Source organism: Equus asinus, chromosome 3 (genome assembly GCF_041296235.1).
Source record: "Equus asinus isolate D_3611 breed Donkey chromosome 3, EquAss-T2T_v2, whole genome shotgun sequence".
Taxonomy (NCBI): Eukaryota; Metazoa; Chordata; class Mammalia; order Perissodactyla; family Equidae; genus Equus; species Equus asinus.
In genome coordinates, this window is record NC_091792.1 from 78858192 (window position 1) to 78884215 (window position 26024).

General features: G+C 39.1%; 1 protein-coding gene across 6 annotated transcripts in view; it reads left to right on the forward strand.

Annotated features, from left to right (window-relative positions):
• SLC9B2 (solute carrier family 9 member B2) overlaps nucleotides 1–26024 on the forward strand; it is a 55043-nt gene that overhangs the window by 14377 nt on the left and 14642 nt on the right. For all 6 annotated transcript variants that reach the window (XR_011502422.1, XR_011502423.1, XM_070506511.1 and 3 more), the window contains exons 4-9: nucleotides 11271–11441; nucleotides 16284–16426; nucleotides 17286–17413; nucleotides 18905–19080; nucleotides 22560–22666; nucleotides 24742–24891. Coding sequence is in view for 4 of the 6 variants with exons in the window: in XM_070506511.1 (XP_070362612.1) it covers nucleotides 11271–11441; nucleotides 16284–16426; nucleotides 17286–17413; nucleotides 18905–19080; nucleotides 22560–22666; nucleotides 24742–24891 (875 nt within the window). In the remaining 2 variants the exon portion in view is untranslated. The remainder of the gene's footprint in view (nucleotides 1–11270; nucleotides 11442–16283; nucleotides 16427–17285; nucleotides 17414–18904; nucleotides 19081–22559; nucleotides 22667–24741; nucleotides 24892–26024) is intronic.

A 26024-nucleotide genomic window follows, 5' to 3' on the forward strand; every position in this document is an offset into this window, starting at 1 on the left:
CATTCGGATCGTGGGTGCAGACGTAGCACCCCTCATCCAGCCATGCTGAGGCAGCGTCCCACACAGCAGAACTAGAAAGATCTTCAACTAGGATATACAACTACGTACTGGGGCTTTGAGGAGGAAAAAAACAAGAAAAAAGAGGAAGATTGGCAACAGATGGTAGCTCAGGGCCAATCTTTCTCACCAAAAAAAGGATACCTTAAAACCATATTTAAAAAAAAAAGAGGGGTCGGCCCCATGGCCGAGAGGTTAAGTTGGCAAGCCCCACTTTGGTGGCCCAGGGTTTCACCAGTTCAGAACCTGGGCGCAGACATGGCACCACTCATCAAGCCACACTGAGCGGCGTCCCACATGCCACAATTAGAAGGACCTACAACTAAAAATACACAACTATGTACCAGGAGGCTTTGGGGAGAAAAAGGAAAAATAAAATCTTAAAGAAAAAAAGGGGAGAGTAGAAACGGGTGGGCTTCCCTTCTGAAAAGAAAAAAAAAAGTTACTGGGTGAACAATTCACAATGGTATGTGTCTTTATTCCACACAGTCACTAGGGGCCCAGGCTGAAAAGCTCCACCATCTTCAACATGGAGGGCTTCCAAGAGCACTGTGGTCACCACCATTCCAGCTGTCAGAAAGAGGAAAAGAGCAGAGATCAAGGACCTTTTCCTCTTCTGCGTCAGAGTAATCTCACAGGATTATGTTAGACCTCCAATGAGAAAAGTGATTGAGAAATCAGTTGTAAACAGAAAAGCATTACATAAATGTTGGTTGTTATTACTGTTAAGTAATGCAACTAAGGTTTAAGCCAACACAGCTACACTTCCAAATGTCACATCATTTTATAAGGAAGAATCCTCGTTTGCAATTCAATTTATTCCCATAGAGCTGCTATTACTTAAAACATTTGGGAGGAGTGACGTCAGCAATATGGCTGAGTGAGCTAGTCCCTTCCTCGCTCTCCCTTTTGAGTTATAACTAAATGGACACTTACTGACCAACAGAGGAAACCCACACAGCACAACAGGATGCCTGAGAGACACACGCAGCTATAAATCTGAGGGTGGGTGGACTGGCCCCCCAGGAAGTGATGGAGACAGGTGAGCACACCCTGTTCTCCCCGCTAACCCTGTGCATGCAACACGAACACTCCAACCTGGTGCAAGCACCTGGAAAGTGGGAACACGCAGCAGGGCAACCATAAGAGGAGGCGGCGGTAACCCTTAGCCTGCACTCGTGGTTGATCTCCCAGTGGAGAGAGGGAGCCCACCACACCCCTGTGCGGTAAAGGAGCAGCCATAGCCCAGGTCCCAGCAGGGAAGCCCTGACCACCAAGCTCAGCAGCCCCACGGACTGCAGATCGTAAACAGGGACCTCAGCAGATTTCCAAGCTGGGGCAAATACTTCGCAGGTGTGCATGAATGCTCACAGTGCAGCTGTGCTCCCAAAGAGGTAACCAGTCCAGGCAACTGTGGGAATAGGTGTGGCAGCTTTGAACCCACATGCACTTACTTTCCTGGCGGGGAGGGGGAGCCCACCATGCCCCAGGGCTGTCAAGGAGCAGCCATAGCTCAGGTCTCTGCCTGGAAGCCCTGCCCACCAAGCTCAGTAGCACCACGGACTGTGGATCATAAGGGACCTCAGCAGATTTTTGTGCTGGGACAAACACTTCCAGGCACACATGAGTGCTCCCAAAGAGGGAACATGTCCCAGGCAGCTGTGGGAATAGGTGAGGTAGCTTTGAGCCCACTGGTGATCACTTTCCGGTGGAGAGGGGGAGCTCAGAGTGCCCCTGAGGCACCAAAGAGTGGCCCTAGCCTAGTGAGGAAGCCCCACCTGACAAGGACAGTCCACACAAGTGCCTGAATGCATCCCAGGCTGGGGCAAGCACCCATAATACCCCCACAGCTTCCAGCAGATGGGGTACGGCCAGAAACACTACTCCTGCTCCCCGCTAGCGGTAACAGGGGGAATCTGCATCCTAAGAATACCACAAATGCCACAACAAAAGATTAGTTCATCAAACACCATGAGAAACTGCAGCAACAATTCAGACCAGGAGGAAAATGACAATTCTCCAGAAACCAACATGGAAGATACAGAAATATACAAGCTAAATGACCGAGAATTCAAAATAGCCATCATAAGGAAACTCAACGATTTACAAGAAAACACAGAAAGACAGTTCAAGGAGCCCAGCAACAAAATGGATCTCTTCACCAAAGAGATTAAAACTATAAAAAAAATCAAGCAGAAATTCTGGATATGAAAAACACAAATAATAATCTAGAATCATTAAGAAATAGAATTGATCTTATGGAGGAAAGAATTAGTCTTCTTGAGGATAAAAATGTAAAAATTCTATAGGTGGAGGAGGAGACAGAACTAAGATTTTTTCAAAATGAAGGAATTCTTCAAGAAATATCTGACTCAATTAGGAAAAGCAACATAAGGATTATAGGTATCCCAGAGGGAGAAGGGAGGGAGAAAGAAGCAGAGAGCTTATTCAAAGAAATAATTGCTGAGAACTTCCCAAACATGGGGATGGTTTCAGATTTACAGATAAACGAAGTTAATCGTATGCGCAACTTTATCAATGTGAAAAGACCCTCTCCAAGGCATATAATAGTAAAAACGGCAAAAGTTTGGGATAAACAAAGAATATTAGGAGCAGCAAGGTACAAGAAGATAACCTACAGAGGAAGCCCCGTCAGGCTTTCAGCAGATTTCTCAGCAGAAACCTCACAGGCTAGGAGAGAATGGAATAATATATTCAAAATACTGAAATACAAAAACTTTCAGCCAAGAATACTCTATCCAGCAAAACTTTTCCTCAGATACAATAGAGAAGTGAAATCTTTCCCGGATGAACAAAAGCTGAGGGAGTTCACTGCCACCAGACCTCCCCTACAAGAAATAATTAAAGATGCCCTCACACTGGCAACAAAAAGGCGAAGGTCTACAAAGCTCTGAGCAAGAAGGTAAATAGACAGACATGATCAGAAACCTGCAGCTCTCTACCAGAATAGGAAGGTAAAGACTCAATTACAACTTAAAAGAGAAAGGGAAAGAAAGCATCAGAAGCAATGATAAACACTTCAACTTAGCCACAAACTCAGGAAATTAAAAACAGAACATTGTGTAACAGCAATTACCCAGAAGGGGAGAGGAAATGGAAGGAACTTGCTTAGGTTAATGGCGATAAGAGGCTATGAGAAAATGGACTGTCTCATCTCCAATATCTTTCATACAATCCTCACGGTAACCACTAAACAAAAAAATCAGAGCAAAACCACAATTCACAAAGAGAGAGAACTGAGAAATCCCTCTTGGAAAACCAACAAAATGAAATGGCAGTCAGAAATGCAAAGGAAGAGAAACAGTGGAAACATAGAACAACTAGAAAATGAGATAAAATGGCAGCATTAAGCCCTCATATAACAATAATCTCTCTAAATGTAAATAGACTGAACTCTCCAATCAAAAGACATAGAGTAGCTGGATGGATTAAAAAACAAGACCCAACAATATGCTGCCTCCAGGAAACGCACCTCAGCTACAAAGACAAACATAGGCTTAGAGTGAAGGGATGGAAGACAATACTTCAAGCTAATGGCCAACAAAAGAAAGCAGGGGTTGCCATACTTTTTATCAGACAAGGCAGACTTCAAGTTAAAAAAGACAATGAGAGACAAGGAGGGGCAGTATTTAACGATAAAAGGGAAATTCCATCGAGAGGACATAACACTTATTAATATATATGCACCTAGCACAGGGTCACCAAAGTACATAAAGCGATTATTAACAGACCTACAGGGAGAAATTAAGAGCAACACAATCACAGTAGGGGACCGCAGCACCACACTTACTTCAAGGGACAGATCATCCAGACAGAAATTCAACAAGGAAATTGCAGATTTAAATGAAACACTTGACCAGATGGAGTTAATGGACATATATAGAGCATTCCATCCAAAAACAGCGGAATATACGTTCTTCTCAAGTGCCCATGGAACATTCTCAAAGATAGACCATATGTTGGATAACAAGGCCAGCCTCAATAAATTCAAGAAGATTGAAATCATCCCAACCATCTTTTCTGACCACAATGCTAGGAAGCTAGAAATCAACCACAAGAACAAAACTGGGAAAGTCGGAAATATGTGGACATGCTATTGAACAACCATTGGATCATTGAAGAAATCAAAGAGGAAATTAAAAAATAACTGGAGACAAATGAAAATGAAAATACAACATACCAATTCTTATGGGATGCAGCAAAAGCAGTCATGAGAGGGAAATTCATAGCAACACAGGCCCACTTCAACAAGCAAGAAAAATCTCAAATAAGTAATCTTAACATACAGCTAACAGAGCTAGAAAAAGAAGAACAGATAAAGCCCAAAGTCGGCAGAAGGAGGGAAATAATAAACATCAAAGCAGAAATAAATGAAATATAGACTAAAAAAGCAGTAAAAAGGATTGATGAATCTAACAGCTGGTTCTTTGAGCAGATAAACAAAATTGACAGAACCTTAGCCAGACTCAACAAGAAAAAAAGAGAGAAGGCTCAAATAAATAAAATTAGAAATGAAAGAGAAATTACAACAGATACGGAAGAAATACAAAGGATTATAAGAGACTATTGTGAAAAACTGTATGCCCACAAATTTGATAACCTAGAAGAAATGGATGGATTCCTATACTCATATAACCTCCCAAAACTGAATCAATAAGAAACAGAATCTGAACAGACCAATCACAAGTACAGAGCTTGAAAGAGTAATCATAAACTTCCCAAAAAACAAAAGTCCAAGACCAGATGGCTTCTCTGGAGAATTGTACCAAACATTCAAAGAAGATTTAGTACCTATTCTCCTCAAACTATTCTGAAAAATTGAAGAAGAGGGAACATTTCCTAACACATTCTGTGAGGCCAACATTACCCTGATACCAAAACCAGACAAAGACAACACGAAGAAGGAAAACTACATGCCAATATCACTGATGAACTTAGATGCAAAAATCCTCAACAAAATATTGGCAAACTGAATACAGCAATACATTAAAAGAATCATACACCATGATCAAGTGGGATTCATTCCAGGGATGCAGGGATGCTTCAACATCCATGAATCAATCAGTGTGATACACCACATTAACAAAATGAGGAATAAAAATCACATGATCATCTCAATAGATGCAGAGAAAGCATTTCACAAGAGCCAACATCCATTTATGATAAAAACTCTCAATAAAATGGGTATTAAAGGAAAGTACCTCAACATAATAAAGACCATATATGACAAACCCACAGCCAACATCATACTCAATGGGGAAAAACTGAAAGACATTCCTCTGAGAACAGGAACGAGACAATGGTGCCCACTCTCACCACTCTTATTCCACATATTACTGGAGGTTTTGGCCAGAGCAGTTAGGCAAGAAAAAGAAAAGGAATCCAAATTGGAAAGGAAGAAGTGAAACTTTCACTATTTGTAGATGATGTGATTCTATATATAGAAAACCCTAAAGAATCCACCAGAAAACTCCTAGAAATAATCAACAACTACAGCAAAGTTGCAGGGTACAAAATCAATTTTAAAAAATCAGTTGCATTCCTATACGCTAACAATGAACTAGCAGGAAAAGAAATCAAGAATACAATCCCATTTACAGCTGCAAGAAAAAGAATAAAATACCTAGAAATAAACTTAACCAAGTAGGTGAAAGATGTGTACACTGAAAACTATAAGTCATTACTGAAAGAAATTGAGGAAGATGTAAAGAAATGGAAAGATTTTCCATGCACATGGGTTGGAAGAAGAAACATAGTCAAAATGTCCATACTACCTAAAGCAATCTACAGATTCAGTGCAATCCCAATCAGAATCCCAATGACATTCTTCACAAAAATAGAACAAAGAATTCAAAAATTTATATGAAACAACAAAAGACCCCAAATAGCCAAAGCAATCCTGAGAAAAAAGAACAAAGCTGGAGGTATCACAACCCTGACTTTAAAACATACTACAAAGCTACAGTAATCAAAACAGCGTGGTAGTGGCACCAAAACAAACAGATCAATGGATCAAAATTGAAAGCCCAGAAATAAAACCACACATCTATGGACAGTTAATCTTTGACAAAGGAGCAAAGAATGGAGAAAGGAAAGTCTCTTCAATAAATGGTGTTGGGAAAACTGGACAGCTACATGCAAGAGAATGAAAGTAGACCATTATCTTTCACCACACACAAAAATTAACTCCAAATGGATTAAAGATTTGAATGTAAGAACTGAAACCGTAAAACCCCTACAAGAAAAAACAGGCAGTACACTCTTTGACTTTGGTCTTAGCCACATCTTTTTGAATACCGTGTCTACTCGGGTAAGGGGAACAAAAGAAAAAGGTAACAAATGGGACTACATCAGACTAAAAAGCTTCTACAAAGCAAAGGAAACCATCAACAAAATGAAAAGACAACCCACCAACTAGGAGAAAATATTTGCAAATCATTTATCAAACAAGGGGTTGATATCCAAAGTACATAAAGAACTCACACACCTCAACAAAAACAAACAACCCGATCAAAAAGTGGGCAGAGGATATGAACAGACATTTTCAAAGGTAGATATACAGATGGCCAACAGGCACGTGAAAAGACGCTCAACATCACTAATTGTTAGGGAAATACAAATCAAAACTACAATGAGATATCTCCTTACACCAGTCAGAATGGCTGTAATTGCCAAGACCAAAAACAACAAATGTTGGACAGGATGTAGAGAGAAGGGAACCCTCATCCACTGCTGGCGGGAATGCAAACTGGTGCAGCCACTATGCAAGACAGTATGGAGATTCCTCAAAAAACTAAAAATAGAACTACCATGTGACCCAGCTATGCCACTACTGGGTATCTACCCAAACAACTTGAAATCAACAATCCAAAGTAACATATGCACCCCTGTGTTCATTGCAGCGCTATGCACAATAGCCAAACATGGAAACAATCCAAGTGCCCAACGACCAATGACTGGATAAAGAAGATGTGGTACATATATACAATGGAATACTACTAAGCCATAAAAAGACAAAATCTTCCCATTTGCAACAACATGGATGGACCTGCAGGGTATTATTTGCTAAGCGAAATAAGCCAGACTAAGAAAGACAAACACCATATGATTTCACTTATATGCAGAACATAAACAAACACACAGACAAAGAAAATAGTTCAGTGGTTACCAGGGGAAGGGGGCTGGAGGGTGGGCACGAGATGAAGGGAAGCACTTATGTGGTGACAGACAAGAAATAATGTACAACTGAAATTTCACAATGATGCAAACTATTACGAATCTCAATTTTAAAAAAACAAAATATTTGGAAGATTTTTCCTTGAGAATTTATCTCAGCACAATTTTGGATATTGTTAGAGTTGGGGTATATTTGTCTTTTAGGAATGGATTTGGTCTTTGGAGGCAGCCAAACATTAAGCTGATATCAATTTGATTAATAAATGGATGTTCAGATTCAGTAATGCTGTTTTTTGTTCAAAAAAGAAGTGTGTGAATGTACCTGTGTGTGTATGTACGCTCTGAAGCTCACGAAATGAAAATGAAAGACATTTTACCATTCTCAACTGGAACAATGGTATGTTATACTTTAGACTCTGGATATGTTTTTACTGAAATTAGTTAATTTTCTAAACTAGCATGAGAAAAAAATCTCAAACTTTATTTAAAACACATGGAGAAAACCAGGTTCCAAAATGTACACTAGTTCATAAGGCAACAGATAATTTAATACCTTTTCTGTCCTTTTTATTATTTTTTTAAACTTTTACCCTTCAAATTATGGCACATTTCTAGTTAAAACATTTACAGGAAAACTGATACAGATTGACATAGGAAAGGTGTAAATGAACGATGTGGTCTGGAGACTCACTGTTTTGAGTTCTATAATCGTTGTCCATCAGCTGCCTGAGAAGTGGACTCACGTGTGTGAGCGCCTCTTCTCTTGTTTTCTGTACTTCTGTTCCTGAGGCTCACAAGAGGGCTTTTTCCTATACTCCTTCCTGTGCCCATTCAGAATACATAAGTATTTGTCTTAAGAAGTCAATCTTACATGTGAAAAAATGATTTTCCAAAATCATAAATGAGAAGTAAATTATTAACTAAATTAAAGATGATTTAGAGAAACCTTATACACATATATTTACTGTGTATTTAGAACTGAATTTTGAGTATGGGAGAGGAAAGGAAAATTAGAGATTTTTTTTAAAAGTGGTCTTGAAGTAGAAAACTACCTTGCTGAATTTAGTATAAAATCAGGTTCATGCTGTGATACAGTAAAATTTAGTAGCTGGTAATTCCTACTTTCCCATTATACCTTCAATACTGTATAGAAATTTCAGCCCCTATAGCCAACTGGAAAATACTGAAGGCCTTAAGTTATTTATTTCATTGTAACATCATCATAAGCCTAGAAAATCAGGAAGAATTCTGTGAGGATGTAAAAACTGGGGCATTAGATTCAGTCTCTAGCAGTATGGTAGACAAGATTCAGTGAACAATTCTCTCACTTATGCCAAGATGAAAACAGTATTTTAAGTCTTTTTAAATGTACCTTTTTTCTGTGAAGAAAACAGGAAGTCATTGGACACCAAAACCAAACTGAGCAGAGGAGATAAATATGCACTCAAGCTGGCCTTCACCCTGGAGGCTTCTGCAAAACACCTGTGAGCTTGAGAGTCATTCTGAGGCCCTGAGAGCATAGGGGGCTGCGCTGGAGCTGGTCCAGGTGGGCAGAAGTCTCAGGAGCATTCATCCTCCCTCACCCACACAAAGCTGGAGCCCAGCGTGGCAGCTGCAGATGGGGCCTGCACCCACACCTATCTCAACTATGGTGCTGGCTGGGGGAGAGGAGCGTCCCACTAAAAATGTGTAACTCCATGCTGATCTGTGCTCCAAATTCACATAAAAAACACAAGCTGAAAATATATCTAAAAGTGATCCCAGATTGGAAGCTTCTAAGCACATGGTAGAAGCAAATGCAGATCCGATCCAGGAAAACTCACATTCAACCTAAGGCTCCAACAATCCCCAAAGGTAAAGTTCCAAGGAAGAGGTCACTGTCACAACAAATTTTAAAAGATCACAACATGCACAAGGAAACAGAGATTTCAAAAATTTGCATTATCAGAAAATAGAATAGAAAATATTTTTGGTATCTGTAAAGAAATTAAAGAGGAGATAGCAAATATAAGTACAAAACAAGGAACTATTTTTAAAAAATAAACAAACATTTTGCTAACGACCAAGTCGAATTTCTAGAAATGAAAGATATAGTACAGTAATTGAAATGTAAAACTCAGTGGATAGATGAAGCAGTGGGTTAAGTGACAAGAGAATTGGTGAACTAGTAAGAGATCTGAAGAGATTATCTAGAATGCAGTTCACACAAAGATGGAAAATGTGAAAATGAGGGCTAGCAACATGGAGAAGAGTATGACTGTCTGATCTTAGTTCCAGAAAAAGAGAATAGAGAATGGGGAAGAGGAAATATTTGAAGAAATGAAGACTGAGAATTTTCCAGAATTAGTGAAAAACTTAAATCCCAAGCAAACAGAAAGGAAGTCATACCTAAATACATCAAACTGAAATTGCAGAAAACCAAAGAAAAGGAAAAGATCTTAAAAACAGCCAAAGAAAAAGAATTCCCTAAAAAAGCAGAAATTAGACGTAAAAGCAGCAATGAAAGCCAGAAAGCCAAAGAGTAATATTTTCAAGGACCTGAGAGAAAGTAACTCTCAACCTAGAATTGTATATGCAGAAAAACTCTGTCTTAAGAATGAAAATGAAGATAATTTCAGACAAAACTAAGACTTTACTACCAACAGAGCCTTATGAGAAACATAACATGCTTTGCTACAGAGAGTTTCTGTACCATCAATTAGCTCTTATGCGATGGTAAATAGGGAATTGTGTGAGTGCCAGATGGAATTTGCATTTTTGTACATAATTTTTCCTGTCACCTTAGTATTTTTCATCATCAAGCAATAGCAAGTGAATACAAAGTGAATTGAAAACAAAAATCAGATAGATGTTTTCTTACAATTAAAGATAAAGCCTTATCAACTTGAGGACCTTTTAAAAAGCTGAAATCTCTGTGAAAGTGCGTTCTTTTTGGGCAGTTAGTTGCTGGTTTAGGGGCTTCAAAGACTTTTTAAACTTCCCACAATGTTAAGCTATCTAATGAAACCACACGTGGATGAAGAAGCTGACAGTACAGGTGAAGAAGCTGCCAACACTTTTCCCTCAGTTAAAAACAAACAAACCTTTGTTTGATGAATAAGCTACAATCTGCATAAGATTTTGATGGAGCTGCTCTCTATTTAAAGCAAATGCCCTCAAGATTCTACATCTCGGGAAAAAGGAAGTGTGGTTCCAGGGTTTAAGTCTGCAAAGAAGAGACTGACTTTAGATGCGATGTCAGTAGAGATTTAACTGTGCTGATACTGTATTAGAATTGTTACTGTTTTTTAGTGCTTTGGTCACAAGTTTTGAGTTTTGAGTTTTGGGTCGTCTGCTCCAACTCTGTTTTTCCCATAAGTCTTTTTGTTTTCAGTGTCTGATTTTGTAGAACACAAGGTTTTTGAAACAGGGAAACATATTTTGCATTCTAACAGAAATGCCTCTACTAAAGCAAATACTTCAGGTAACCAGATGATTGTCCCAGAGGAAAGGTTTGAGGTGCCACAGTGAATGATGGCCCCCCCAAAAAGGTAAGTATCTGAGTAATTCTAAACAAACGTCAACATAGAAGAGAAACAATGATAATGTTTAATTCAAGGCAGAGCTAAAATAGGGGAGTGTGGTTGTTCAAGTATTCTCATGCTCCTGTGAAGAGGTTAAAGATAGTGATTGTTTCTCTTTTTATTAACTACTGATATATTTATAGTAAAATTAAAAAGAATAATGAGGGAATGGTAAAAAGAAAAAAAGTTCAAGGTAGTAGTTGTAGCAGTGTGGAAGGCGATGGGGGATGGGATTAAGAGGAACAGAGAGGTGCCTTCAAGGCACTGGTAGTATCCTATTTCTTCAGATGGTTGGTAATTACCCAGTTGTTCATATCACTGGTGTTCTTCAAAACTTACACATGGTTGTAAATATTTGTATGTGTATTCAGTATTTATTTTTAAAAACTTTTAGATTATATCAAAACCGACATATGACAACTTATTGATAGAAGTTTTCCTGGTTTATTTCAGTTACCATCCTTGTTCTTCTGTGGGCTGTAGTGTGGTCAATTACTGGCAGTGAATGTCTTCCTGGAGGAAACCTATTTGGAATTATAATCCTGTTCTATTGTGCCATCTTTGGAGGGAAACTTTTGGGGCTCATTAAGTTACCTACGTTGCCTCCACTGCCTCCTCTTCTTGGTAAGTACCAAACACTTCCTGTGTCCTTCAGAGTAAATCATATTTTTAAAATAGTAGTTTGGGAAATAAAGGAATAAACTATTTCTGTATTTGCTGTGCTGGCCCTTAAAGCTGATTGTTAAATTGTGATGAGTTTTATGAGCCAGTTGGTAAACAGCAATTTGAAAATTAAATTATATATACTTACAATTAAATAACTTGCATTAAACACAAGAGCAATACTCAAAACCAATCACTTCTTAATTATTTTACTACATTTTCCTCTTATCTCTCCTCTTGAGATTATGGAAATACTATATCACGGTGTGTCACTGCCCATCTGTTCCCAGCTCCACGTTCAATGACGTCAGGTTGGTAGGTTAACATCAGCCCTGGTAGAAGTATCTGTAATACAGAAATCAGCAAATGCTGCAGCCCAGGGCTTAATATGTTGTCAGTCACTCACATCATTGACAAACGAGTGAAGTTCCAACATGTATTACAAAACTATTCTTCCAGAGGCCATGAGAACTGTGCAGATACGACACGTAAAAATTAGTCTTAAAACCAGGTATTATATCTTTAATGTTTCTTTTACAAATTCCATATTACAAAATTTCAGTGTACTACTTTCAGTATACCACAAAAGACATTTTGTGTCCCTTTCTCACAGATTTATAAATCATTAAGTTTTATTTAAAAACCATGTACCTTTTACACATGCATATTTGCACACATCTCCTTTTTTTATTTCAAAAGATTGGCCCTCAGCTAACATCTGTTGCCAATCTTCTTTTTTTTTTTTCTTCTTCTCCTCAAGGCCCCCCAGTACATAGTTGTATATTCCAGTTGTCGGTTCTTCCAGTTCCTCTATGTGGGACACCACCTCAGCATGGCCTGATGAGCGGTGCTAGGTCAGTGCACAGGATGCGAACCAGTGAGACCCTGGGCTGCCAAAGCAGAGTGCATGAACTTAACCACTCAGCCACAGGGCCAGACCCCCCCACACACACACATTTCCTAAGTAAAAATTTTTTTCTATTAGTGAGGACCTCAGGATTGGTTAACATAGACCAAAATTATTTTCTTGTGAATTTGTGGTGAGCAATTGAAACTAAATGTAAAAAGAAGTAGAATTATTTACATCTTACTCTACACTGTTTCTCAATATATTTTTCAATTTAGGTAAAATTCAAGTTATTTCACTTAATTCATATTGTTTATCATGGGTGCTTTTTGTTAAAGTTTTTAATTGAATTATTATGACAATGGGTTGTTTCTAGGCCAGCCCGGTGGTGTAGTGGTTGAGTTCCGTGCACTCTGCTTCAGTGGCCCAGGTTCGTGGGTTCCGGTCCTGGCTGTGGACTACACCCTTGTCAGCTATGCTGTGGTGGCGTCCCACATACAAAATAGGGGAAGCTTGGCACAGATGTTAGCTCAGGGCAAATCTTCCTCACCAAAAAACAAAAGGGGGGCTGTTTCTAAATATGCCTGTGTGCTATGATAAAGGGTTGGCAAACCATCCCTTCTTGTAAATAAGATCTTATTGGAACACACTCATGCTCATTCATTTACATATTGTCTGTGGCTGCTTTTATACTACAATGGCAGGGCTGAGAACTTATAACAGACACCATGTGGCCCACAAAGCCTGCAGTGTTTCTTGTATGGCCCTTTACAGAAAATGTTTACTAACCCCTGCATCTAAGTCAGAGCTTCTCACACTTTATTATCCAGAGAATGACCTTGGATCTTGTTAAAATGCAGACTCTAATTCAGTAGGTCTGGGGTGAGGCCTGAGATTCTGCCTTTCTAATAAGCTCAAAGACCACACTTTCCACAGAAAAATCATAAGTTTTCAAACCTGGCTGCACGTAGGAATCATCTGGGAAATTTTTTAAAAAGCTGATGCCTGGGACCCACCCCAGAGATTCTGAACTAATTGAATGGAGTAGCCCTGGGTATCAGAATTTTTAAAAGCTCCCCAGGTGATTCTAATATGCAACCTAAGTTGAGGACTACTGTTCTAGACGCCATGAAAAGGCCCTTTACACCTCATCCTTCTCTTTTCCACTCCATGCCTGTTATTGCAACAAGCAAAATACACATGTTGCAAAATGATAAATCCTTGGGCTTTGTGATTACATGAAATCTCCTGAGGTCACTGAAATCATTCTTAAAAGTCACGTACGTAATGTGTCTTACCATCCCTTTCTATAGTGGTACGCTTGTGACAGAAGTTTACTGGCTCTTAGCGTATTAGGGCCAGTATCTAAAACTGAAACATTATCTGAATCCATAAAGAAGACTTGTTAAGACAGACATGTGTGGTGATTGCCTATTCCATATTTTTAAAAATTCATTGAAATAATTGCCAGAGATGGAGGATGAAGGAGCATTTTTTATTCCAAAAATGAATGTGAAAACAACTTTCCTAGGACACTGTTTCCTTTGCTGATGGTCTGGGTTGCTGGAAATTTTTTTCAATAATGATTTGCTTCAAAATAACTTGAGAGTAGATGAAATAAGATTGGCCATGTATTGATAATTTTTGCATGTTTTAAAAAATTTCCGTAATAGAAATTAAGGAGGAAAGAAGAATACTCCTTATCAAAGAAGGTATTCTTTTCTCCACACCCAAGGGAAAGGCCCCCCCAGGGGCTCAGAGGCCAGAGGGGGCGCCTTCCTAATCACAGTCAGGTGGCCACATCAACCGAGGCCATCGGCAAACAGAACTGTCTCAGGGAAATTGTTTGTACATTCATCTCAGAAATGAAAAATGCTCCTTCATCCCCTCCAAAACTCCAAAAGAAACTCCTACATATTTGTGAGTTCTTATTAGACTATTATTCCTTTTGATTTCAGGTAGTTATATGCTATAATCAATTTAGGGCTGGTTTAGATTCACATTTTAAGTTTCAGTAAAGAACTGTTGACAAATTAATGAAATGTAAGGTTAGTGCAGCATTTTTGGCTGGTAATTCATTAATATCTATAAAAATGATATACACTGTACCCTGGAGCCTAACATTTCCACTGCTAAGAATTATCCTATGGATATACTTGCACAAACCTACAAATATGTAAGCTCTATGTGGACAAGGCCCATGTTGGTGTAGCTCGCCTCTGCATTACCAGGGTAGAGTAAGGGTCTGGCATGCAGTTAATAAATACTGTGCTCATTTCAGCACTGTTTGTAATGAAAAGTCTGGAAAGTTCCTTCAAGTCCCTTACTTAGTCCAAAAATTATGGTACTTCCACACAACGAGAAACTATTCCAACTATTAAAAAAAACAAGGCAAATATATATGTGCATCATTGGGAATATGTCCACGATATATTGTTAAGTGGAAAAGAAACAGATTATACAATGGTATTTAAACATGCTCTCATTTGTGTCCAGTGCAAAAGAGCACACGTACACACACACAGAGAAGCATGCTTTAATAGGTAGAGAAACTTTCTGGAAGGGCACAGAAAACTCTGGACAGTGGAAACCTTTGGGGAATGAAGCTGGAAAGTTGCACTTGGGGTAGGACATGTACTGGTCACTTTACATTGTCTGTCATGGTTTAATTTTATCATGAGCAAATATATTATTATTCTTTTAAAAACAGCTATTGTAGGCTGGTTCTTACTTTCAAAAATTCTAGAAAGATCATGACTGCAGAATTCATAACTTCTTCTAGATTAAATGGCAGCAATGAGAAATGCCTGGAAGAGATGCTTCCTTGCCTAATGGTGTCTGGAACAAGTCACAAAAAGCTATACTTGTAATTCATCTCTATTCTCATAGCTTACATATAAAACAACCCAAAGTTAGTAAATTTATTTAGTCCTTTGAAGTGTGGTCCATATAAGGACGTGGTAAGAAAAGAGTCCTGCTAGAGAAGAACGGAGTGTGGACGGCTTGCAGTCTCTGAGGAGAAATCCTTCCCCTATCTGGGCATGTGGTATCAGGGAGGGCAGGATTCTCTGACAAACTACCCGGCTTCCTCAGGCACACTCAACTACTTGCAGTTCCCAGAATGTGTCACACTTTCCCTTCATACCTTGGAAGAAACTGTTATTTCTCCCAGAAACTTCTCAACTTCTCCAGCCCCTTCTTCATTCCCCTTCCCCTTCTTTGGCCCCTGCTGACTCACCCTTCCTTGTCTCAGCTTGTATAAGGCCTCCTCATGCTTCCATAAAATTGAGGTTGCCCCCATAGACTGAAAGCTTGTTGAGGGATAGTACTGAGCCTTTGTTCATTGCAATATCTCTAATACCTACTATAGTGTCGAAAGTACCGAAGGCATTTGATAAATGTTGAATGGCTGAAGGAAAGAAGAGTCACCAGCTGACATGACAGAACAATGTCTATTTCATGATAACTCACTTCTAAGCCTTTGCAAAGCAGGTTATATGTTTTTTATTAAATTATCTGGTTTGAAAATAGGTAAAATAGAGCCCATATAGGTATTGATATTTCAAGTAATCTGACATGGTAAATAATTTTAGAATCTTTCTGCTGTTTGCATACAAAGAGATGACTGAATTGGGCCTTGTATTAAAACATTTTATATTCAGAATTTGATCACACTTTCTACCCAAATACTACATCCTGTTTCTCTCTTTCAGGTTCAATTATTAATGAATTATTAATTATTCTAATCTTTCATTTTTATCTGCATATTAAAGCCTTTTCTTAGCTCCTGTAATTTTTTTTTTCATTAAAAGTTTGACATAATTTCATCTAAGGACTAAGCATAAAAGAAGTGGTTCCTGGGATTATAATCCTGGGATAGTCTCTTCTACATCTAAAGTACTGAAAATATTTTCTGTATTTGAAAACTAAAGATTTGTTTGATTTCTCCATCCCAGGCATGCTGCTTGCTGGGTTTCTCATCAGAAATATCCCTGTCGTCAATGATAACGTACAGATCAAGCACAAGTGGTCTTCCGCTTTGAGAAGCATAGCACTATCTGTCATATTGGTTCGTGCTGGCCTTGGGCTTGATCCACAGGTATTGAAGTATAAATTTCTAATTATTGACTTGGAATTTTGTTCTTCCAATATTGCAAGTATTTAGAATGACTGAGCTTTAGGAAATGGATGTGGACACTTTGCACAGCATTCAGAACGACAGAATGAAATTTATTTCATACAGGACTGTCCCCAAAAGATGTTCCCATACTCTCTCTTGGAGAAAGGTGGAGTTACTGTCTATCTAGGGACAGCACCAAGAATAAAGGCTCCCCTTTTCTCTGACAGAGATACAGGCCGTAGTTATAAATAAGGGTTGTGAGAGAGAAGACATCATATTTTTGGTGTGGAAAGCCCTATACGAGTGTTTAGGACTAACTATGCTGGCTCAGAAAACTGCCTAGCATACAGAATGAGTCTCAAAGTGTGCTTTTTTCGTGTTTGCTTTTGAAAGCAGGAATGAATGTTCTTGAGGATTGCCTTTACATCAGGTTCATTCTGGGGCCACAAATTATACATATGGCCAACACCGAGACGGTTAGATCAGCTAGTGTGGAGGTTATGAGCACAGACTCTGAAAGCAGCCTGGCCGAGCTCAAACCAAGCTCCACCACTCACTAATTTCATGATCTTGGAGAACAGCTTTAACTTGTGCCTTTTTGGATGAGAAAATCTAAACAATGATGATAATATTATCCCCTGTGTCATAGGTTGCTATGAGGACTAATAAGCCAACTCTAAAACACTTAGAAACTGAAATGTTTGTTAAATAAAACTCATTACCTGGAAAATTCATGATGGGTGATCCAGACAGTCTGAACACTGAAGAAAAAGCATTTAATGTCATTCTCTCTGTGTGTCTTTAGAGGGTTATTTCGTATGTCTATTTTATATTTCAGGCCCTGAGGAAGCTGAAGGGTGTCTGTGTAAGATTAGCCATGGGTCCCTGTCTTGTGGAGGCATGCTCATCTGCTCTTCTTGCCCACTTCCTAATGGGTTTGCCGTGGCAATGGGGATTTATACTGGGGTAATGATTTTTCTTTGTCGTATGAAAATACACACGGACATTTAGGACTTTCTCTGACGCTATACAAGTGAATGCATAATATTTTCTTAAGGACATCAGAAAATACAATACAGATATTCCAGCATAATATTATGACTATTAATATACCAGCATATAAACATTATAACTTCAAAATATAGTGTATGTCTTTGTAGGTGCTAACTTTGACAGTTTTATAATAATTTAAACTATTGAGGAAGTAATAGACTTTTATTATGCCTGATTCCATGCCAGTGAGAGATGCCAGATCTCTCCTCAAAGTCCATACAAAGGATAACGAATGCTCAACGGTGATCCACACCTAGCACAGGCCTCCTCCTCCTTTCACCAGGCTCTTCTTTTTTTTTTTTGGTGAGGAAGATTGGCCCTGAGCTAACATCTGTTCCCAAGCTTCCTCTTTTCTTTTTTTTTCTCCCCAAAGGCCCAGTATATAGTTGTATATCCTAGTTGTAAATCCTTCTAGCTCTTCTATGTGGGATGCCACCACAGCATGGCTTGATGAGCAGTATATAGGTCCACACCAGGATCTGAACCAGCAAACTCTGGGCCACCGAAGCAGAGCACATGAACTTAACCACTATGCCACTGGGACAGCCCCCGGTTCCTACTTCTAAGATTTAAGAGCCATAAGAAGTAAATAAATATGAAAGTACTTGGTAAGAATTTGGTGTTGGGGCCAGCCCCACGGCTCATGTTGAGGTGGCATTGGCGTCCCATATAGCACAGCCTGAGGCACTCACAACTACAGTTTACAACTATGTACTGGGGGGGTTTGGGGAGAAAAAAGAAAAGATTGGCAACAGATGTTAGCACAGGTGCCAATCTTTAAAAAAAATAATAATAATTTGGTGCTGATAAGTAGGCAAGAAGTAAGAACTACTTACTTCTCACGGTTAAGACTCTCGAGCTATACTGCCTAGATTCAAATCTCGGCTCTGACTTTCCAGTATGTGATCTTCGGCAAATTACCTAATCTCTTTGTGCCTCCATTTCCTCATTTGCAAAACAAAGATAATGATTGTAGCTACCTCATAGGGTGGTTGTGAGGATTAAATTAGTTAATATATGTGAAGTGCTTAAAATGGTGTTAGGTACATAGTGAGCTTCATAAATGCTTTCTGCTATCCTACTGCTGCCGTTATCAGTGTCACTGTTACTGTCACTATGGCCTTCCTCTTCTAATCTGTTGTCTGATTTTTACATGCCAGGTCCTGATAGAAGGCCTCGCATCACTGGATTCCAATCCAAAAAGTCCATGGCCGTGTTTTTCAAACCTCATGCCGTGGATGTTTTGTTTAGATAGAAGGCAGATTCCTGGGACTTCACTGCCTTTGAAAGACTGTAATTGTCTAAAGTGTAACCTCTGAAAGAGTGGAGGTTATTATAATTTCACTAATAATAGTAATAATGAAGAAGATGCTATCATAAATATTTAAAGTGCTGCCTGCTTAGTTTTGTCTTAGGTGCTGTGTCTCCAGCTGTGGTGGTGCCTTCAATGCTCCTTTTGCAGGAAGGGGGCTATGGTGTTGAAAAAGGTGTCCCGACCTTACTCATGGCTGCTGGCAGCTTTGATGACATTCTGGCCATCACTGGCTTCAACACGTGCTTGGGCATGGCCTTTTCCACAGGTAAACTGATCAGTTCATGTGTGCTGTTCTCTTATGCTCTAGCGACATAGATATGATGTTGTGAGTGTGGCATATTTCCTTGATAATTGATTAAGGCAAATTAAAATAGAAAAAGCAACTCCAAGAGTTAGTTCTATACCTAAGGAGAAACCAGTGGCTTCTTGTCTTTACTCCCTTCACCCTCTAAATATAAAATGCTCAAGTACTGTGGTAGGTGCGTGAGGGGGCTTCAAAAGAGCAAAGTCGAAAGAAGGAGAACAGCTTCTGCATGCAGCCACCCGGGAGGGTCAGCCTTCGAGACTGCGCACAGAGGGTGAGCAGGTGTTTCAGTGAGCACAAAGGACAAAGTAGTCCAAGTGGGAGGGACAGTTTCTGTTCTCTCGTCTTTAACATTTTAGGGGAAATAATTATTTTAATGTGTATCTTATTAATACTTAATAACTGTCTGATACAGACATATTTTGTTTTAAGTAGTAATAAAACAGGAACTTAAGGCATTTTTTCCCTACTGTTATTCAACACCTTTATTATCCTTTGGGACAGCACACATTTAAGTTCACTTTTTAATCTGTTTCCAAGACTGGAAGATAAGATTTGCAATTTCATATTATTGACAAAATGTAATTGTGGGCTAAGTTTAGCTTCAGATTATTTAGTGGGAACACACCTTAGAAAGTCTTGTGTTCTCAGTCTCTCTGCCCCATGGTTATCCTCCCATTTTATGACTATATTTGACGTATGCCAATTACCTAGTACTTCACCTCTTCCCACACCCTGAAGTTGCCTTACGTCTAGTCCCCACCGTGTATCACTGGTGAATTAATCTTCTCAAAGCATTGTTTTGATAGTCTTACTTTCTTGTTCAAGCACCAGCAAGGATTCTCTATTACCAATTAGGTCGAATCTACACCCTTGTCTCTATTTTAACTCTACTGTACCTGTCCAATCGTACATTCTCCCTGCTTCCTGGTATACACCTTTAAAACAATAGTTCTCAGCCTCAGCTGCACACTATAATTACCTGGGAACTTTTTAAAAATACTCATATGTGGGCCCTACCTTAGGCCACTTAAATCATAATCTTTGGGAATGGAAACCACAGCTTTAGAGCAACAGAGTTTGCATTAAAATCACACAGGAGCAGGGTAGGGAGGGCCGTGGGGAGCGGCTGCTGGGGTTTTCATAATCTGAGGGGTGGGGGTGGGGGTGGGGCTAGCCTGAAGAACCTTCCTACTTGACAATACTCTGTACCCTCTGCCCTGCCCTACTAAATGCAGTCCTTAGACCATCTGGATAGGAGCTACCTGGAGCCTCTTTAAAATGTGGATCCCAGGCCCGGCCAGACTTACTGCATCAGAATTTTCAGAGGTGGGGCCCAAGAAGTCTTTTTTTCTTTTAAACAATCTTACTACACGGGAGACTGAAAGTGGTTAGTTACTTTCTACACATTTATAGTAAATTATTTACTGTAATATCTTGCAACGTATACTATTATCACAGATAAATGTTTTTGACAGTCACACTATTACCTAATAGAGAGCTGTCCTAGCTAAATAAAACTACTACAGAGGTAATCATTTTTTTAAATACAAGAGATAATTGAAACTGTAGGGGAGGAAAAACCGTTTCCCACACCAGGTTCGTTGACTGGGGCCCTGTAATCAGACTGACAAGAGACAGACTAACAAGAGAAAAACAGTTTATTAACGTGTGCATTGTGCTTACACAAGACGTCAAAGATGAGTAAGTCAAAGGAGCGGTCAGAATTTGGGCTTGTTCAGCATTTTAGCAAAGAACAATAATTATGTGGAGAAGCACAAGATAAAGGAGCTTTGAGCTTCTAGAGGCAGCAAATTGTGGGAAAAGAAACATATGGGGACCTAACGGTAGATAAGGGCTTGTTTTAGCAAAGTTTGTGATGTGAATTCCTCTGGTGCTGTCTTGGGGCTGATAAGGGCCCATAAGTGTCCCAAGTTGTCTCAGTGATTAACTTCTGTCCTTCCTGGTAAAAAGGAGAGGGGACACCTTTATGAATGTATGTCCTGCTTTTGGGCAAATAGTGAGAGGGCAGAGAGCTTTTCTTATATCTGCTTCTTCTCAATTGCCTTCAACTCAGAATAATCCTTATGCCCCAGTGGCATATTTGGGGTGACATATTGTGTACTCTAAACCACAATGACAAAAACCCACAATAACTAGTTAGTACATTTTTTCTTAGAATAGTGTGTGAAGAAGGGCTTTATGTGTTGAACAACTTTTTTTTTTTTTTTTGAGGAAGATTAGCCCTGAGCTAACATCTGCTGCCAATCCCCTTTTTTGCTGAGGAAGGCTGGCCCTGAGCTAACATCCTTGCCCATCTTCCTCTACTTTATATGTGGGACGCCTACCACAGCATGGCTTGCCAAGTGGTGCCATGTCTGCACCCGGGATCCAAACTGCCAAACCCTAGCCGCCAAAGCGTAATGTGTGAACTTAACCATTGCACCACTGGGCCGGCCCCTTTGAGCAACTTTAATATAATTTTCTGCACAATGTGTTCACAAAGTTTTTTTAATTAAAGTTTCCTAAGTTCTGTATGATATGGGGGAAAATATTGGTTCTACTTACCTCTCTATTATTTCAAAGAAGCTGAGTAAGAAATAAAGATTCTTCTAAGAGCAATTTCAAAAATAATTTGTTTTCAGTTTGCTTTTAGAATAAACATTCAAGAAGGAATGAGTCCTTTACACTCATCATAGTAAGAAAAGATTCTTGATTTTAATTCTCAAATTAAGTTCCTGTATTCTATACATATCAAACCTACTAAAATCAGTGTACATTTGTTATTTTAAAATCAGGCTCGTAGGGCCAGCCCTGTGGGGTAATGGTTTAAGTTCGTGTGCTCTGCCTTAGTGGCCCAGGATTCGTGGGTTCAGATCCCAGGCACGGACATAGCGCTGCTCTTCAAGCCATGCTGTGGCGGTGTCCCACATAAAATAGAGGAAGACTGGCACAGATGTTAGCTCGGCGACAATCTTCCTCAAGTAAAAAGAGGAAGATTGGCAACGGATGTTAGGTCAGGGTCAACCTTCCTCACACACAAAAAAATCAGGCTATTAAATGGCTGTTTGAAAACTAGATCAGTCTACTCACCCAGCCTATGCATATCATACCAATTAGCTCTGAATCATGAATTTTATCTTTCATATTTTCTTAGGCCCTTTAGGTAAAGTTTTTTGAAGTAAATGTACAAAAAAGTGCACAAATCATAGTTTATGCCTATTTTGAAGTTTATCTCTAATAATGCATACCTTTCTTATAAGATAGGCCCATTTTATTAGAGACTTTAAGTCACATATATTTAAGACTGTGGAGAGCAGGAAATATCTGTAAACTTTTCCTTCTGTGTAATCAGATGCTTTGTGTGATGATTGAAGTAAAGTCTTTGTATTTATGGATTTAGAGTTCTGACTGAAGATTTTTTTTTATGTGTGTTTAAGGTTCCACGGTTTTTAATGTCCTCAGAGGCATTTTGGAGGTAGTAATTGGTGTGGCAGCTGGGGCTCTTCTTGGATTTTTTATTCAGTACTTCCCAAGCAGTGACCAGGTAAAGGAAACCATCTGTGGGAAAGTCGTGCTCTAAAATGTCACGGGAAAACATTCTGGAACACTCCCTCAGAGCCATGTGAAGGACGTGATTTAGCAAATGACCCCCATTTTAAAACTGCTTGCTGCTCTGTCAGTGCTGTCTGTGAGGCTTAGGAAGACAGCTAAACCTTGAAGATGTTAATGCAGTCCTGGGATTTTCTTCTCCTATTTATATTCTGTACACTTCAGCTTGCGCTGTAAAACAAATAACATGAATTCCAAACTAATAGGATATGCAAGTCTTATTTTTATTTTCATTTTTTTGAGGAAAGATTAGCCCTGAGCTAACATCTGCTGCCAATCCTCCTCTTTTTGCTGAGGAACACTGGCCCTGAGCTAACATCCGTACCCATCTTCCTCTACTTTATATGTGGGACGCCTGCCACAGCATGGCTGGACAAGCAGTGCATAGGTTGCACCTGGGATCCGAACTGGCCAACCATGGGCCGCCGAAGTGGAACGTGCGAGCTTAACCACTGCGCCACCCAGCCAGCCCCGCAAGTCTTATTTTTTTAATTAATTTATTTTTTATTTTTATTATTATTCATAATACTCAACTAAATCAAGATATAAAATGGTTCTTTGGGCCCACGGTTTTAGTGTCAAAATACCTTAGATTCTAATACTATCAAATAGATAGACCTTAACATTTCATTAAAATATAGTCTCTTTCTCACCGAGTAGATTGAAGTTCTTTACTGTACATAGTGATTCTTAATGAGAAACAAAGGCTTGTTTGTTTTCCTTTACCCTCTTTAGTCTCTTCTGATAGGTAAACATATAAAAATCTTTTCTTTTCTAAAAGAATTGGTGTTATTTTGAGATTTCAGAGCATTTTGAATGGAATTCAAATCTTAACTGAAGTAAAACTTTAATTAAGAAAATTAATGTTTGCATTATCAGAATGTATGTTGATTTGAATTTTTATTGTGCTGCAAAAAAACTCCAAGTAAAATAGTCTGTAAAAGATTTTATGAATGCATAAAAGAAAATTCAAGGATTTTCTAATTATGCAACAAAGTACAAAGAAAAATGATGGCTTACATTTTGTTGCTTACTGTGTATAAAATGACAGGTGAGTTGAGTAAAGTCCCGCTGTGCTCATCAGGGCAGCGACTATCTACATGCAGCTCCAGCAGACACAGGACATTTCCAGAGACAGTACAGACATAGAAATTTCCAGCATCACTGATCGTTCTGTTGGGAAGCGCTGATCTAGTGCAATCCACACAATAACCCATGAAGAGAATACCTTTAATATGACCATTTCACTGCTGAGGCTCAGGGAGAGATGACTTAAACAAGGTCACGTAGCTAGAACGCCGTAGAGCTGGGTATGAACTCAGTTCATCCACTGCCAGGGCCTGTGCGCTTCCAGTCGAACCCTTCTAAGGACCTGCTGCCTTCTAAAGCAATCAAGAAGTTTAAAGGCTGAACAGGGACAAGTAACGAAAGAGAGGAGCACATTGCTTAGATTTTAAAAATCAACACCACAGACTCCTCTCAGTCTACAGCCACGTAGAGTTTCTTGGTATTCAAAGATTTAGAAAGAAGAACTGGAGAGCATCACATTAAAGAGTAAATAGAGAACCTAAAAATAATAGAGATATCATATCTTTAAGCTTCACAAAAACCCCATGATGTAACTGCTTTCAAGGAGGAGGAAACAAAGCTTGGAGAGGCTAAGTAATATGGCCACTGCATAGCCAATGGTGGGAAAGAGCTTGCATTTTAACCCTAATTTGTCCACTTCCAAAGCCCACACACTCTTTTCTGCTGCTCCGTTCAGCCCTGCGGACTTCTGCGTCAATGACTTCAGAGGAGGCTCACTGAGGTTCCTGAACGGGGAAGCTGCGTTTGTACACATGCTAACTCTACTTTTGTTAAGGAAAAGAAAGTAAATGTTATGTCATGCATTTATGTGCACAGATACAGACATTTTTATTTTCTACTAAGTCCTGAATATGGAAAAATCAATAATTAAAAATCAGTTCTATGAAATAATTGAGCTAATCCACGTTTTTTCTCCTCAAGGACAAACTTGTATGGAAGCGGGCGTGCCTTGTTTTGGGGCTGTCTGTGCTGTCGGTGTTCAGCAGTGTGTATCTTGGTTTCCCTGGGTCAGGAGGACTGTGTACGTTGCTCATGGCTTTCCTTGCAGGCATGGGATGGAGCAGTGAAAAGGTGAATTTCATTTTAAGTTCTTCTTCTCATGACTACTTTCTGATTAGATTAGTTTTTTTCCAGATACTTTCATAATATCAAGTTAATAAAATTAATCATAAGAGCTATTTTCTGTACATATGCAAATGTATGCCCAAATGCACACATACACTTCCTTTTTTCCTGTTACATACCAATCTATAACTTGATGTTTTTACTTAAAATGTATCATGGTCATATTTCCATGATGCCTCCCTTATTCTTTGTAAGGGTTGCAGAGTATTGCATTGTATAGCTGTACTGTACTTTATTTAACCAGTTTCCTGCCTAAATTTAATTTAACAGACATTTAAATTGTTTCTAGTTTTCTGCCAAGACAAAAAGTGCATCAATAAAATATCCTTGCATATACCATATTTCCTAAACTCTAAGACACTATCAAGTCTAAGAAGCACCATTATTTTACATGCCACCAAGAGAGAAAAAGAATGCTGCCAATTAAACTATGACATCACTTCCTAATTTCAGAAATGAAAAAGTGTGTTTCTTAAAATCAACAAAATATAGCATATCTTTGAGTGTATCTATAGGATTAATTTCTAGAAATAGGATTTCTCTATGAAAGAGTATGCACATTGATACTTTTGATAGTATCAATTTGCCCTTTTTTTAACGTATGCTTTTTAAAAATTTTTTGGTGAGGAAGATTGGCCCTGAGCTAACAGCTATTGCCAATCTTCCTCTTTTTTTCCTCCCCAAATCCCCAGTACGTAGTTGTATATCCTAGTTGTAGGTCATTCTAGTTCTTCTATGTGGGATGCCGCCACAACATAGCCTGACAAGCGGTGTGTAGTAGGTCTGTGCCCAGGATCCAAACTGGTGAACCCAGGCCGCCAAAGCAGAGTGCACGAACTTAACCACTCAGCCACGCAGCCAGCCCCTCGAGTTGCCCTCTTAAACAGCAGTACCAATTTATATTCCCACCAACAGTTTGTGAAAGGATCTGTTTTTCTGATCTGTGTACTTTCAATCTTTAGATATTTTGCTAATCTGACAGGTGAAAAATGTTTCTCATTATTGATCTGATTTGTATTTCTTTACAAGTGGAGCTAATCATCTTGTCATATATTTACTAGCCAGTTTATTCAAAAGCC